The sequence below is a fragment of the Salmo salar genome, chromosome 22 (genome assembly GCF_965601325.2).
Source record: "Salmo salar chromosome 22, fSalSal1, whole genome shotgun sequence".
In the NCBI taxonomy this organism is placed as follows: domain Eukaryota; kingdom Metazoa; phylum Chordata; class Actinopteri; order Salmoniformes; family Salmonidae; genus Salmo; species Salmo salar.
The window spans coordinates 24,513,258-24,528,299 of NC_138312.1; the positions used below are offsets into that span (position 1 = coordinate 24,513,258).

At 46.1% G+C, this 15,042-nt stretch overlaps 1 protein-coding gene across 3 annotated transcripts in view; it reads right to left on the reverse strand.

Moving 5' to 3' along the window:
- Positions 1-232: 232 nt before the first annotated feature.
- The window catches only part of LOC106582990 (eukaryotic translation initiation factor 4 gamma 3), a 75,801-nt gene continuing 60,991 nt past the window's right edge, over positions 233-15,042 (reverse strand). For all 3 annotated transcript variants that reach the window (XM_014166673.3, XM_045705615.2, XM_014166660.3), the window contains 24 exons: positions 14,220-14,990; positions 13,809-13,897; positions 13,244-13,505; positions 12,997-13,118; positions 11,789-11,938; positions 11,266-11,430; positions 10,850-11,047; positions 10,437-10,580; positions 9,964-10,200; positions 9,352-9,456; positions 8,727-8,865; positions 8,348-8,490; positions 7,232-7,322; positions 4,171-4,300; positions 3,839-4,050; positions 3,611-3,726; positions 3,324-3,496; positions 3,099-3,224; positions 2,665-2,746; positions 2,319-2,417; positions 2,060-2,206; positions 1,777-1,858; positions 1,523-1,669; positions 233-1,256 (listed from right to left, as the gene is read on the reverse strand). In XM_014166673.3, coding sequence (XP_014022148.1) covers positions 1,075-1,256; positions 1,523-1,669; positions 1,777-1,858; positions 2,060-2,206; positions 2,319-2,417; positions 2,665-2,746; positions 3,099-3,224; positions 3,324-3,496; positions 3,611-3,726; positions 3,839-4,050; positions 4,171-4,300; positions 7,232-7,322; positions 8,348-8,490; positions 8,727-8,865; positions 9,352-9,456; positions 9,964-10,200; positions 10,437-10,580; positions 10,850-11,047; positions 11,266-11,430; positions 11,789-11,938; positions 12,997-13,118; positions 13,244-13,505; positions 13,809-13,897; positions 14,220-14,990 — 4,112 coding nt within the window. In that variant the 3' untranslated portion in view covers positions 233-1,074. The remainder of the gene's footprint in view (positions 1,257-1,522; positions 1,670-1,776; positions 1,859-2,059; positions 2,207-2,318; positions 2,418-2,664; positions 2,747-3,098; positions 3,225-3,323; positions 3,497-3,610; positions 3,727-3,838; positions 4,051-4,170; positions 4,301-7,231; positions 7,323-8,347; positions 8,491-8,726; positions 8,866-9,351; positions 9,457-9,963; positions 10,201-10,436; positions 10,581-10,849; positions 11,048-11,265; positions 11,431-11,788; positions 11,939-12,996; positions 13,119-13,243; positions 13,506-13,808; positions 13,898-14,219; positions 14,991-15,042) is intronic.

Here is a 15,042-nt window from a genome sequence, read left to right on the forward strand (position 1 = left end):
TTATTATAAAATAATTGTTCTAGTTAACTTCCATTGTCCTACAAGAGTTACTCAATATCTTTCAGAATCCTTATACTGTAGCCTCATTTTAGAGATAAATGCTTGACACTGCCACACTTTCAACACATAATTCACTTTCAGACTTATCTCCAGCCATGGTTAAAACACAGTAACAAATCTTCACATTGCAGTGCAGACATCACACTCCACAAAATCACCATTGCATTTGCAATATTTTTTAAATACCTTTTTTGTCTTTAATGTATTTACAAGCTTTTAATTTGCTCGGTAGGTCTTAAGTATTACAAGCACTTCATGTTCAGCAACCTTGGCATTTTCTTTTTAATCTTGCATTTTATCCATTGTTCATTGTTGTTTATTCACGTTCATTTAAATGTTATTTTGTGGACTGATTTGCATTGCTTCTTGAATGCAGCTCTTCCTCTTGGGAAGTTTATGTACATATCACAGAGTGCACTTCCTGTGGTTATTTACTGGTAACCTTTAACCTCTGATGTCTTACAATGTAAATTGTCTCTGTGCATCCACCCTTTCTCTGCCTTCCCCTTCATCCCAAAATAACTTTTTACCCTGTTTTCAACCAAACAACATGGAATCCAGGGAGGCTATTTATTTCACAATTATTATTATTGTTATTATAATTAATGATATTGTTATTTCTATTTGTCATCAATGTTTTCCTCATTATGAGCATCTGCAAATGTTAAATAAACTTCCATATTTGCAGTCCTTTAAAAAAATAATAAATTAACGAGTCCGGAACCTATGTATCTTTAAGTCTCTTCTTAAAAAGTAACAAAAGAAAAGTTAAAATTTAAAACAAAAATATTTTCTATGTATAACACAGGTATTTAGTGCTTCAGCCGTTGGAATTCAAACTCAAAATGGTCTTAGAACCGTACCGCAGAAAAAAATTCCAGCCGTAAACATGTCGTCCTGCCCGCGCGCATTTTGTAGGTTTGTCTGTTTGTTTTGCTATGAAGATGCAGTTATTCTATGTAGCAACAGCTGGCCTCTTGTCCTGGGGGCTTGCAGCGGCCGCCTGCTCCCTTGTCAATTATCCTCTGACTCCTCCTCGGCTTCCCTCAGCCAGGTGAAGAAAGCCGTTACAGACTTGAGAGCCACACCCTTGCCCAGCTCCTCTGCTGGATCTTTGCTGGTCTCCCACTTGTAAAAAGCGTCCTCCGAGATGACGTCCTCATCATACAGACAATCAAAGAACATCCGGAGCAGGTCTGGAGAAAGAGAGACAAGAGGGGAAAAGTGCTATAACCATCAAATCCCATTGCTGAAATTAGTCTCCGTTTTCAGTGTGTGTGAGGGTATAGATATGCATGTAGGTTAATGAATACACTTTGTTTATATAATAGCAATGGCTGCATGAGATAAAACCATGAAAGGATGTCTGCTGTCAAGTAAAATGCAGGGCAGGAGACAGAACTGTGCTTATATCTTTATAGTGAATATTGAGGTTGAAGGGTCTGATTGGGATGCTACTTACTAGGAGGCTGATCCAAAGTGACTATCAGCGCCTGCAGTGCATAAAGTGCTTGAAGCTGTCGCTCAGTGTCTGAGTTAAGGTACTTGAGTAATACGGGCAATCTCCTCTGAATGATGGCTACGTCCACTCGACAGGAAGCACTTTCATCTACACAAGAAACAAAAGATGGAAAGAATGGTTGTGAGTTCCTCTAGCTATATAATATATAAAAAACAACAGTGATCTGTTGCTAGATAAAGGAATGGAGAGCTTACCTTTCACCGCTGCCTTACACACAGCTGTCATTAGAGCTCTCAGGAACGGAGAGGAGCTCATCTGAGATTCATCTAGATTTGCCTGGGATGTGGATGATAACAGAGGAGCACAAAGGAGTTCCGCTTAGACAGAGGTGAAAGCTTCTCGATATCACTGCCTGCATCTGTGACACTTCACTTGAAATATGCAACACTATGCATGTATAAACACAACATGCGTATGACATGAAGTCAAATGTGGCTGTGCTGAGCTGTGTGGCGGGCGTAATACTACAGTCCGTACCTCTACCCAGTCAAAGATCTGCTCATCACTGGCCATGTCCTCCAGCAGCAGTCTCTCTAGCTGCTGGTTGAGCACCACAAGGGACAGTGCCGTCGTGGCGAGGGCTGCCTCATGGCTGGAGCAGTCCGCCTCGGTGAACTGGAGCTTCTGACAGGAGGAGGACATGGAGAGGAGGGGAAATGAAGAGGGTTAGGTTGCTGTGAACCTGTTTCTGTTGGGATGCCTCCATGCCGTAATACAGAGGGTTTATCTCACTAACCTGCTCTGAGATGAAATCCTGGCCATCCTCTCCCTCTGGCAAGAAGTCACTCCAGCTAAGGCCCGACTCTCTCCACAAGGTGCCCACTTTCCTATGGCTCTGTGTAGGAGACAGACAGGATAACATGTCAGAAACCTGGCATCCAATAGTTTGTTGACTTGTTTACTTGATATGCACTATAACGCACTCTCACCCGACTCGTTTACACCGCTCGTCTAAATTACACAAAAGCTATGCAAAAATATCTGACAGCTATGTTAACTGTTCTCTGTGAGGGAAATGTTGTTTGAAAGCGGTAAAGGGGCTAGGAGTAAACTAGGAGTAAAACCGACAAAATGTCACTTACCATTTGTTTGCATAGTATGTGCAGTATTTCAGAAAATAAGATCCCAGCTCTTCCCACAGGAAGTAAAGGTTTGCTTAATTCACTGTGGACAAACAGTGAAAACGATTAGATGTCTCCAGCGGTTCCATCCCGCCCAACTGTTTTTCTTCATATCTCAGTTTACAGAAAGCCACAGCAGGGAATGGAGGTGTGAGAGCCAACATCAACACTCCATAATGAGTGAACTGAGATAGCCACAGTCAGTAATATTTGACAGAGGCAACGAAATGGAGTACATTTGTCATCCTGCAGACTGTGAGATCTTAATAAATGTGGGTTGCATGTGGACTGATCTGATAAGCTCTGTTGATGCAATAGTAACCCCCTCTTGATCTCCATAACTTTACAGGGAGATAACAATACAATATTGTGGTGCTGTAGAGTAGCGGTGTTACCTAAAGAGCTCTCTCATAGAGAAGCCCCTGTCTCTCAGCACAGGGCTGAGCAGCTCGGCCAGATACAGCCAGATATGGGGAATGTCAATGGCCATGTCATCCGCCAGCTCAAGGGTGTCAGCAAACCTGGGAAAGATAATCTGATGAGACGGCCATTTTAGATACAGCACAGTTGTTAGATGACACATGTTGAATGAGAGCAGATGGATATGTAGGCAGGCTGACCCTTTGAAGAACTGGGGCTTGGCCAGGATGTCCTGCTGCACCAACTGGAAGAGGAGCTTGCCCATGTGGTCCCGTGTGATCTGACTGCGCTCCAGAGTGGACTCCACCCCCACACGCACAAACACATGGAGCTGAGAGGACATGTCCAGCTCATCCACACACTGCACAGCCTCCTACAGAGAATACAACAAACACATATCTTTGTAAAACAAACTTCCTTTTGAGAGTAAAACACAAAGGCATTCACATACAGTATGCAATATAATAGCATTATTAAACGATTGCACCTTATAATCGTTGATGTGCAAGAACTCGTCAATGATAGCTCTGGACTTCCTCTCCATCTCCTCCTCAGAGAGGGCAGGTCTCTCTGGAGACTGGGCCACCACAGGCTCTGCTTTCACTGTAGGGGAAAGAACACCGTTACAAGAGTGCTCCCCTTATAGAGTGTGCGAGTGAGTGTCCACTGACTCCGTATGTTTAGTCAGTCTAGAACTGTCCTCCTGTTCCCTCACCAGGCTCCCTGGCACTGCTGCGCTCTGGCTCAGTCTTGTCCTCGCTTACGCTGGGCCTCCTGGGGCTCTCCAGCTCTCTGCGGGGCTCCTCAGGGCTTAGGGCCGGGCTCTCCAGAAGCTCCTTGGCACTCCCGCCTCGGACGAAGGAACCGGGCCTCGACGGAGCTGGGCTCAGGGGCTTCTCACTTCGCTCTCTCCTTGCACTGCTTCGACTGGGAGGAGAACACACACACACACACACAAACAAACAAGATAATGTTTTGACCTGAAATGGGACGTTCAGAGTTTGAGACCAAATCCATAATACACAACTTTCAAAATGTGATCCTTACCTGCCCAAGGTCTTTCTAGTGTCATACTCTAGGTTCTGTGCCGGTGGGGTGGTTTGATGAGATTGGGTGGACTGGAGTGCAGAGTACCGGTTTAAACTGGCACCACCACCACCACCAGACCGGGATAATTCTGATAGGAGACAAAATGAAGCAGCAGAAATTACATTTCAACCAGGACACAAGTATAACTAGTTCACCTGCATCACCAGTGTGTGTGTGTGTGACGGTTAGCCAAGCAGGCTTGAACCTCTGTGGCATATCTAAAGCTATAGCTTGCGTCTGAGGTCGAGCAGGTGGTACAGACAACACAGTACAACATTCAACCGACCTTTACTTGGCGGTGTCTTAAAAACTCCTGTTACTAGTTGCAGGTGGAACTCCAAAAACCAGAGAATATTCAGAAAAGTATCAAATCCACTTTTTTGCACCGAGTGAGGAGTTCCCTTGCAATTTTAGCTGCTGAACATCTCACATTTTCCGACATCTTTGCAGGAAATATTCCATTTTAAGCAACGTAGCTGCAGCCACATATCGAAGATGACAGTGCGTCACACAGGACGACCCAAACAAATATCTACACAAATGCAAGAGGCACTCGGTACAAAAAGTGGATGTATTCTCTGAGTATTTCCTCGTTATCGAAGTTCCACCTACAACGTCGCCTATGGGCACAAACCCACCATCGCTGGACCAGACAGGACTGGAAAAAAGTGCTCTTCACTGACGAGTCGCGGTTTTGTCTCACCAGGGGTGATGGTCGGATTCGCGTTTATCGTCGAAGGAATGAGCGTTACAACGAGGCCTGTACTCTGGAGCGGGATCGATTTGGAGGTGGAGGGTCCGTCACGGTCTGGGGCGGTGTGTTACAGCATCATCGGACTGAGCTTGTTGTCATTGCAGGCAATCTCAACGCTGTGCGTTACAGGGAAGACATCCTCCTCCCTCATGTGGTACCCTTCCTGCAGGCTCATCCTGACATGACCCTCCAGCATGACAATGCCACCAGCCATACTGCTCGTTCTGTGCGTGATTTGCTGCAAGACAGGAATGTCCGTGTTCTGCCATGGCCAGCGAAGAGTCCGGATATCAATCTCATTGAGCACGCCTGGGACCTTTTGGATCGGAGGGTGAGGGCTAGGGCAATTCTCCCCAGAAATGTCCGTCAACTTGCAGGTGTCGTGGTGGCTGAGTGGGGTAACATCTCACAGCAAGAACTGGCAAATCTGGTGAGGAGGAGATGCACTGCAGTACTTAATGCAGCTGGTGGCCACACCAGATACTGACTTACTTTTGATTTTGAACCCCCCTTTGTTCATGGACACATTGTAACATGTCTGTGGAACTTGTCAGTTTGTGTGTCAGTTGTTGAATCTTATGTTCATACAAATATTTACACATGTTAAGTTTGCTTTAAAAAAAAAGCGTTGGACTAGTTAACCGTAAGGTTGCAAGATTGAATCCCCGAGCTGACAAGGTAAAAATCTGTCATTCTGCCCCTGAACAAGGCAGTTAACCCACCGTTCCTAGGCCATCATTGAAAATAAGAATGTGTTCTTAACTGACTTGCCTAGTTAAATAAAGGTGTACAAATCGGCCAAATCGGCGTCCAAAAATACCGATTTACGATTGTTATGAAAACTTGAAATCGGCCCTAATTAATCGGCCATTCCGATTAATCGGTCGACCTCTAGTATCAGTCTACTCAGTGACACCCACAGAACACAACTGTTTAGAGTTTACGCAAATATTAGCATTCTAGCTCTTATCGTGGCACTGTGACTGTGTGAAATCACCTCCCCAGTCAGCCTAGTGTTTGTATTGACATTCATATTGCACTGTACAGCTTTACCTAAGGATTGGGGATCAGTCTACTCAATAACCAAGATATGTTATAGCTAGCTAACTATAGCTACTGAAACAGATGTTGTTTTGCTTATGTTTTTGGGGAAGAACAATGTTTGCATCCATGAGCTAAGCTAGCTTTTCTTTTTTATGACCAGCACTAGGTGCGCAAGACAACTTTACCAGCATCATAGCATACGTATCAATGAATTGTTGTGACATATGAAATACGAGTGATAGTGTAATCAATGTGTAATAACTATGTAAAAAATGTATGAATGCGTTAAATTATTATGTGACGTGCAGTCATACTCAGGTCCTGCTTGGTCAACAAAGTGTTATTTGACGTGTATCATTATTGACACTCAAAGACCCAAACGGAGTACCATAGAAATCCTGGTTGAGAATGAAACGACTGAACAATGAAACAGCACAGCAAGTGAAAGAAATAGGTGTAGATTATGTTTTACTGGTAATGGGGACATACGTAAATGCCAACAAAATAACCTTTTGGTCAGTGTGGTGTGTGTGTGTGTAACATTTATTTAACTAGGCAAGTCAATTAAGAACAAATTCTCTCATTCACGGCCGGATGTGATACAGCCTGGATTCAAACCAGGGACTGTAGTGACGCCTCTTGCACTGAGATGCAGTGCCTTAGACCGCTGCGTCCATGTGTGTGTGTTAACTATTTACCTGTACTAGAATGCTTAAAGGCCGCAAAAATGTTAAATATCGGTTATTGTATCGGCCAAAAATGTCACATCACTATCATTATAAAATACACTGCATTTCAAACAGTCAGCAATAATCTAATGAATTCAAGTATCGTCAGAAAGGTTAAGTTCTCATTTATTACAGTTAAATAATGTCTTAATGTGTTTGAGTCCATATGACCGATTCTGTTGGACCAAACCTCAAATGCAAATTGCGAGTTGAAACTGCCTGTTGTCAGAGAGGAAACAGTTATTTTCCATCTATGTTGTTGTGAGTGGCAGGGCTTAGTGTGCATAAATGGGAAGGTGCACAGTCACAGCAGAACGAGCGAATGAGACGAGACCAAAAGACAACATGAGAACAGGATGTACAGTACAGAAGTGCTCATAAAAACAAGAAAAATAATAATAAACGGGATTATTGCGATACAGGCATTTGGAATATCGCGCTAAAACAAACAAAAAAATATTCTATATCTCGCCCAGCCCTAATGTCTCCTCACCGGAGTCACTGGCCTTGGCCCCTCCGCTGCTGCCCTTCATCCAGTTGAGTGAGGCTCGTGGTCCTAGTTGGATCTTCTCATCCATCTGAGGCTAAACAGGATGATAACAGACAGAAACAGTTCACCTTCCAATACTCATATCATGTGATCTGGGCCTACAATGCTATAATGACCAACAGTCTCTGAGGAGAATGGAGAGCTGCCTAATACATCATTGGTATTGACACACAGATGTGGGTTCATAGCAGCTATGTATGGCATGGGGAGCCATGCTCCAATATGCAAGGCTGGGTGTGCTTGTACCCCAACTATCTGGCATTTGGACCCATATCATTTCACCACTACATTTACATTTTAGTCATTTAGCAGAAGCTCTTATCCAGAGTGACTTACAGTTAGTGCATTCATCTTAAGATAGCTAGGTGAGACAACCACATATCACAGTCATAGGAAGCAAATTTATCCCCCCCCCCAAAAAAAAAGTCAAATGGGAGTGTTAGGCTTTTTTTTTGTGTGTGTGTGTGTGTGTGTGTGTGTGTGTGTGTGTGTGTGTGTGTGTGTGTGTGTGTGTGTGGGGGGGGGGGGTATTTAAAATACTCTTTGAAGAGGTAGGGATGGGACTATCAGTATCATTTGAGGACAGGGATGAAGAACCACAGGAATCTTGTACGTGATGAGATGCCTAATGCAGTATATACATTACAACACAGTAGTTTCATCTACTGTACTGAGCTGAAATAAAATATACTATACATTTTCCATACGCACAAGGGTGGGCCTGGCTCCCCAGTGGGTGATGTGAAATCCATAGATTAAATCCATAGATTAAGGCCTAATGAATTTATTTCAATTGACTGATTTCCTTATATGAACTATAACTCAGTAAAATCTGAATGTTAAGTTAATATTTGTCCTTAAAGACTTGTGCTTGTAGACCAATGAGAACATAACTCATGTCTTCCAACTTCTACAGACTTGAAGGAACCAAACAAATTATTGACAGATGCCATTTTGTAATTAAAATTGAGTACACTTAAAACCCCAGTGAACCTCCATGGTAAAACGGCCAAACGAGTCAGTCAAAAGTTGAGGTCTACAGGTGCTTTAGTGGCTGACCTTGGAGATCTTGGGGATCTTGGCGGGGTCGATTGTCCTGCTGTTCTTGGTCATGGGCACAGTGTTCCAGGTCTCGTCTCTCTGTTGCACACGCTGCTCCCTCTGCTGCTCCCTTTGCTGTTCTCTCTGCTGCTGTTGTTGCTCTGGAGGACAGAGGAAACACACACAGGAGGGATGACATGTCAACAGGTTTATTAAAGACAAATCAAATAGTGCCCCAGGTTTGAGAGAATACTGTGGGGTGAGTTGACAGATGGGATAGTAGGGGAACTTTCTGACCACTGTGGGCCACTGTAGTGTCTCCGGCTGCAGGCTATGGGGAGGGAATGCCAGTGTAGTTCTAAGCCTTAGAGGATGTAGCCCATGGGGCCTGGCTGACCTGGCCTTCTCTTGGTGTCCTTGGATAGCAGCTGCTGGTGCACCTTCCTCTGCTCCTCCTGCTCCTCAATCTTGGCCTCTTTGTGGATCTGCTCGATGGTCTTAGGGCCCTGGTCAGCTCTCCTGGACACCCAGTTGTGCTGTTGGAAAGAGCAGTGTTAGACTTACGCAAGGAGTCCAATACATTTTTTTTTTAAATGCATGAAATGAAATGTATGCATTCACTACTGTAAGTCGCTCTGGATAAGAGCGTCTGCTAAATGACTAAAATGTACATGTAAATGAGTTTCCTCAGAGAGACAATCTGGTGTTTTTAATTACTGAACTGCGTACAACACAATTAGCCTACAGTCAAGGAGCCCCAATGGCACAGCAGTATTTTGTTGATGGCTATACATGCAGAATTTTTTATTCTATGCCCAAATCTAACTGATTACAGTCTGTTGTTTTCTTCCTCAGAGTGAATTACTGGTCTGCTCAGGGAGCCCGCGTGAATAACTGAAAATGAGAATTTGTTTTCTCCTATTTGTTGTAATAAAAAAAAAAAAGAACCCTCACTGGTGAGCTGAGCTGCACAGACAGCACACAACCACAAGGCTCGAGTATGCACACACACACACACTTACCAATCGGAGGTCTATCACGTCCTGCAGCATAAACCGTATCCGGGACGATGTCTTCCGCTCCTTAACAATTTTCTCCATCTGATTGAAATACTGATCCATGCGAGGCTATGACAAGAAAGAGAGAGATGAAGGGTCATTGCAAAGTGATGTATGAATACAAAATTCTCACTATTCACTCCAGTGGACAGCCAGACGCTCTCATGTCATTTCATTCCACTCCATTTTGCAATTCAGTGTGATATAGTATTGCCTCAAACTAAACTGAGCAGTTTGGGAGCAGGTACAACAAAAGCCTTTTTTCTTAGCCTATAAAACACAGACTACTAAATGTGATTTCCTGTCTCAGTGTTAAATGTGACAGATATACACAATTACAGCATTTGTAAATATGAGGACCACAGAGAGTCTTAAAACTCTGGTAGAGCCCAAAGAGGGTGAACACTGGTACGTGTGTAGGAGTCTTTCCTTTGGCCAGGAGCAGGTTAAAACAGGTCAGACAACAGCAGGCGCGAGGGAGCAGTGAGATGTCTCCTCACCCACGTCCTCCCAGGCCTCAGGGGCTTCCTCAAACGACCAGCTGGAAGTCATTTAAGCTCCCTCCCCATGGCTCACCTTGGCCTTCTCAAAGTCCAGGTCCTTGCCGATGGTGGTGAGCAGCCTGCAAAGGCACTCCAGCGATTCCTCGTCATGGTTCTTCAGCAGCTTGACCACGCAGTCGTGCATGATGGCCTCTGTCAGCATCTTGAGCTTGAACAGCTCTCCGATGAACTTGATGTTCCCTATGGAGCGCCGGCGGGCCTTGTCCTTGGCCTCCTCCAGCTCTAACCGTAGTCTCTCTTGATCACTGGACTAGAGAGGAAATGGAGAGTAGATTGTCAGAACTAAGTAACTAGCAACAGCTAACAATGAGCCCCCACTAACTCTTCACAATACATCAGTCTCATACAATTCTCTGCTCTGTATTCCCCTACTACAAGGTGACAGACAGATTGGTGATCTGGGTAGTGTGTGTGTGTGTGTGTGTGTGTGTGTGTGTGTGTGTGTGTGTGTGTGTGTGTGTGTGTGTGTGGGGGGGGTTTAGGTACCTGTGCAGAGTCGAGTTCCTTCTGTTTCCTTTCAAACACCACGTCATCCACCTTGTCCCGCTCAAACTCTTTCTGACAACGGTTGAGCAGCAGTTTGCGGAAGTTCACTGTGGTTCCGGGTTTGTCCGTCATGGGCACTTTGAGCTGGAGAATAACAGAGGTAATAAGCTATTTGGTTAGAGGTACAGAGATATAGGGGAAAGAGCAGAGTAAAGAAAAACTGAGAATTGAACGAGAGATAAGGTCTAGAAAGAGTGAAAGGGGGGCAGAAATATACCTTTAAGGACATTTTGCTGAATGTTTATGGGACTTAAGAGGACCCATGTACAGTTTATATTTTTATGTTGATTAGCAGCATTTAGAGGAACCACAGATAATCATGTCTAAACAATAGTTAGCTGAGCTTAACATACCGTGGTGAGGCAACGACACATGTTCCCGTAGGCCACAGAGAAGCCGGGCTCGTCGATGGCCTTCTCAAAGACCAGGTCGATGACGCCCTTGAGGCGCTCCTCCGTGTCGATGGTGAGGTCCGTCACCTGCTTCATCAGCTGGTTGAACATCTGAGGCGTCAGTTTGTTGAGGATACTGCGCACCTTCCGGAAGAGCTCCTGGCACGGCAACAACATCCTCATCATTTATTGATGTGAGAATTCACTCACTTCATTTGATCTTCGGTCTCTTGACAACTCCTTGGTCACAATATTTCTTTCCTGTGTGGAGTCACTGCAGAAGAAACTCAACATCTTGTGGTTGAGTAGGGTGTGTGTTTTTGATTTGACTGTGTAGGTGTGTCTGGGTGTCAGATGAAAGGTTTGGCTCCTCCTACCTGTGTTGTAATGACCTCAGGGTCATCTGATGGCCCCGCCCTCTTCATGCCTGGTTTCCAGGCATTCTCAGCCTTCTTCAGTTGCACCTCTTCATTCGCCGACACGTTCAGGATAATCTTCCTGGGCGGGGGCCGCCGGGCACCACTCCCCATGTTCATCATCTGCTGGAGGAGAGAGAAGACAGAACAACACGTCACTTCTACAGCTCGCCACCAACACCACACACATCACCAAGACTTGTGTGCTGAAGTCTAATTCACAACTTTCCTTGAATGAGTATGACTTTGGGAAATGAGTAATCCCTAGTAAACAAACGGGATGCAAATCATTCCCCATGATTAATTTATCTCACTATGATACCAGCCCAGCGACGTTGTTGTTCATTACCATACCAGAAGTAATATTCTGTGAGTGTGTGTGCGAGCGAGAGCGAGTCAGTGAGCGAGAGAGAAGTAACAAAAAGAAGAGACATTATTTGAGAAAGAGATTGGTGTTTGTGTCGGGTGGAAGGGTAGTAATTACGTGAGCCTGGGAGTGAGCGTGACTCACTGCAGCTCCGCCGCGTCCTCCACTCATCTGTCTGCCAAAGTCAGCAAAGGCCGGTGTGAAGTCAGGGCCTCGGGAGATCACCCTGGACTCTACCGCCCGGGTTGGCAGCTTGTTTTGGTTTATCTGCAGAGAGACAGGGAGAGAGAGAGCGATGGACAGTGAGACAGCTGACCAGCAGGGGGAGCAGTGATCCTTTAACACTGTGGGCCTAGCCATATGGGGAGAGCAGTGGCTGTGGCCTGGTCCAGAAACAACACCCTACTAGCCCTGATTCCCTAAGCACTTGTGGAGATCTGAAAGGACGATAGGTATAATCAATATGGTGAAAGTTTTACCAAGCCTATCAGAGGGTAAGGTAGGGGGGTACTACCATATTGCGTAGATCTATCACCTCCTTTCAGATCTACATGAAGTGCCTGAGGTAGGGGCTGGAATCGGGCCTACCAATGGGGCGAAAGAGAGAGGTCAGACCCAGCTCCATCCCACTGAGAGGTGGTGGATTCCCAATCCTAGTCTTAGTTCCTAGTCTTAGTTCACTGTGTATGCTGTTTTATGTGTATCAGCTATGCATTTGATAAATTCTGTTTAACTAATTTTGTGACTGGCGCAGTGAGTGAAGTCAGAACCACATGTGGAAGGAGGACTGAAGGGAACATTGTGAGGTAACAACTCCAGCGCTCTCAGCTGTCGTTGACTTCCCTTAGTACTCTCCTCCAGTGAACATTTTCTCAGGGAGAAAAATATGACTCCCAGGGACTGTACATCAATCGTTGCCAGTCTATTGCTCCTTTTCTGGGGCTGAATTATCAACACTGCCAAGTGTGACATAATAGCTATGTGATTTTAATCAAAACAGGATGTCTACGGGCTAGCCGCTATTGGCTCGGTCAGAGTGCAGCAGAGGGAGATGAACTTACCAGAAGCATATCATTTCATAATGAATAGCTACATAAAAAAAAAAAAGACATTGGGCCATGTATTTACTAAAGGGATCAAATCAGGCTACTCCATTCAAATAACCCTTTCACTTCAGAGCTTTTTTCAAAAGCAACTTACTTTGCTAACATCTTACACTATCCATTTACAGTCCTGAATATTTATTGTGGGGTTTAGGGCCTTGCTCACAGCTAACTCATTCAGACCACTAGGTTGAAGCTCTGCTCAGCCCAGTCTTCACACACCTTGTCCAGCACAACGTCACTGATCTGAGGCAGCCCGTCTGGCTTCTGTGTACAGGCAGCCATGAACTGAAAGCCCAGCAGGAAGTCTCGTTTGTACTGACGCTTCCCATTAGTCTCCAGATCTGAGGAAACAACAAGAGAGAGGTGAGGAAAACAGCCCTGCTCATCTCATACTGTGCAAAGGTTGTATGACTGTTGATAGTGAGAACTAAGCGAGAGACACTAATGAATAATAAGCACCCCCTACCTTCCTGGAAGAGGTCTGGGGGTGCTCCTGTGGAGCCCTCATTGTCCCCAGGGGTGGCCCCGCTGTCACTGCTCTCCGTCTCCGAGGTGTGTCCTGCTCCGTTCCTCATGGGCTCAGCCTCCCCGTTTTCCTCAGGGGCTGGGGGCCTCTCCTCTGCCTCCAGGGCTGAGGGCGCTGCTAAGGGTGGGGGAGAGGTGCTGCAGCTCCTGGCGGGTGGCAGGGCCTGGTCTCCAGCAGCCTCTTCCAAAGGCTTGAGCTCCTCCTGGGGGAGGGAGGGGAAGCAGAGGGGGTGAGATAGAGGGACAGAGCTGCCTTCACAGAGTCGGCTGGGAACACTGATCATGATGGATAACTCCTTGCCAACGTACTCTGACGATAACACCACTTCAAGTCATTCATGTCTGTGTTCCACCGCCACACATGTGGCAACATTTTCCATTTGAACTATTCCCCATATAATCTCTCTCCCTCTCCCTTTTCTCCGTCTACTCTGTTTATGCTTCCCCTCCTCCATCTCCTCCTCCTGTTCCCCCGCAGTGAGTGAATAAGAAGGGTTGTTGCTTACCTCAGTCTCCCTCTGTTGGGCATCTCCAACAGGACTCTCTTCATTTGGTTTCTTCCAGGTCTTTGGTGCATCAGGAGCAGTCTGACATCCTGCAGCAAAAACAACAGCAAAGACATGTTAAAGTCAGCTATAGGCTAACGATTTACCCAAAATTGCACCCACTAAAAAATCTATGACTAGATACTTTTACTAGCGGAAAATAGTGGCCTTTCTCTCAGAATAATCATGAACTCCAGCTGTTAGTGTAAGCACTGTGATGAGCTCAGCACTGATCCCATTTGAAACAGATTCTATAACTGTGGACAGTCTTAGTTGTGTCCAGCAGCAACATTTAACAGTTTATTTATAGTATACACACAGGCATCCATGTGACATTCACACGGTCATCTGTACCCATGGTTATGTACATACCTGTAGTGGGACTCTTTCTGGAGAGGGCTTGTAGCTGTGGTTCAGGCTTGTTGTCTGGTGTTATGAATGCCTCTGTCTCTGCTTTGAGAGGGACGTCTTTAGTGTCGGCGGGCTTGCTGGCCTCCGCTGTGGCCTGCACTAGTGGTGGAAGGCCAGGGGGAGGTGCTGGAAAAGCAGGCGCAGGTTTGGAGGTCAGAGTGACTGGCACTACAGCGATGGGTGCGATAGAGTCCATGACAGCAGGGGGGATCTCTGCTCTCACCTCACTGGGCACAGCCTCACTACAGTCTTCTCTGGAGGCCAGGGTTGAAGCCTGGGGCTGGGGTGGGGAGGGATCTAGGGGGGAGGGCTCCTGGGCCTGGGTGTCCAGCTCAGCCCCAGTGTCAGCATGGCCATTCAAAGCTTTTGGGGTTAGGGTGGGGGTGGGGGAAGCAGCCAGGGTGTGTGCGGCTTCTGGAAGAGGCTCCACTGTGTTTGGGGTCTGGGAATGAGTCGTGGGAGGCAGGGTCTTGGGCTCAGCTGCAGAGGGAGTGGGAGTAGCAGGCTCCACTGCAGAGGGCTGCTCAATGGGGTTGGGGCTGGCAACAGGACGAGGGGCAGGGATGGGCGCCACCATCACTGGGGCAGGAGAGGGAAGCTCTGTTTCTACAGGGGGTGATGGGGCAGTTACAGGTGCACTGGCCTCTCGCCACGCCATAGAAGGTTCTGGTTGTCCAATCCCGGGAGAGGAAGGCTTTCGGATAACCGGCTCCAATTTTGGCTTATCATATACTGGAAAAGCGAAGAGATAACACTGACATTAAACACAAAAGAGAAAATTATT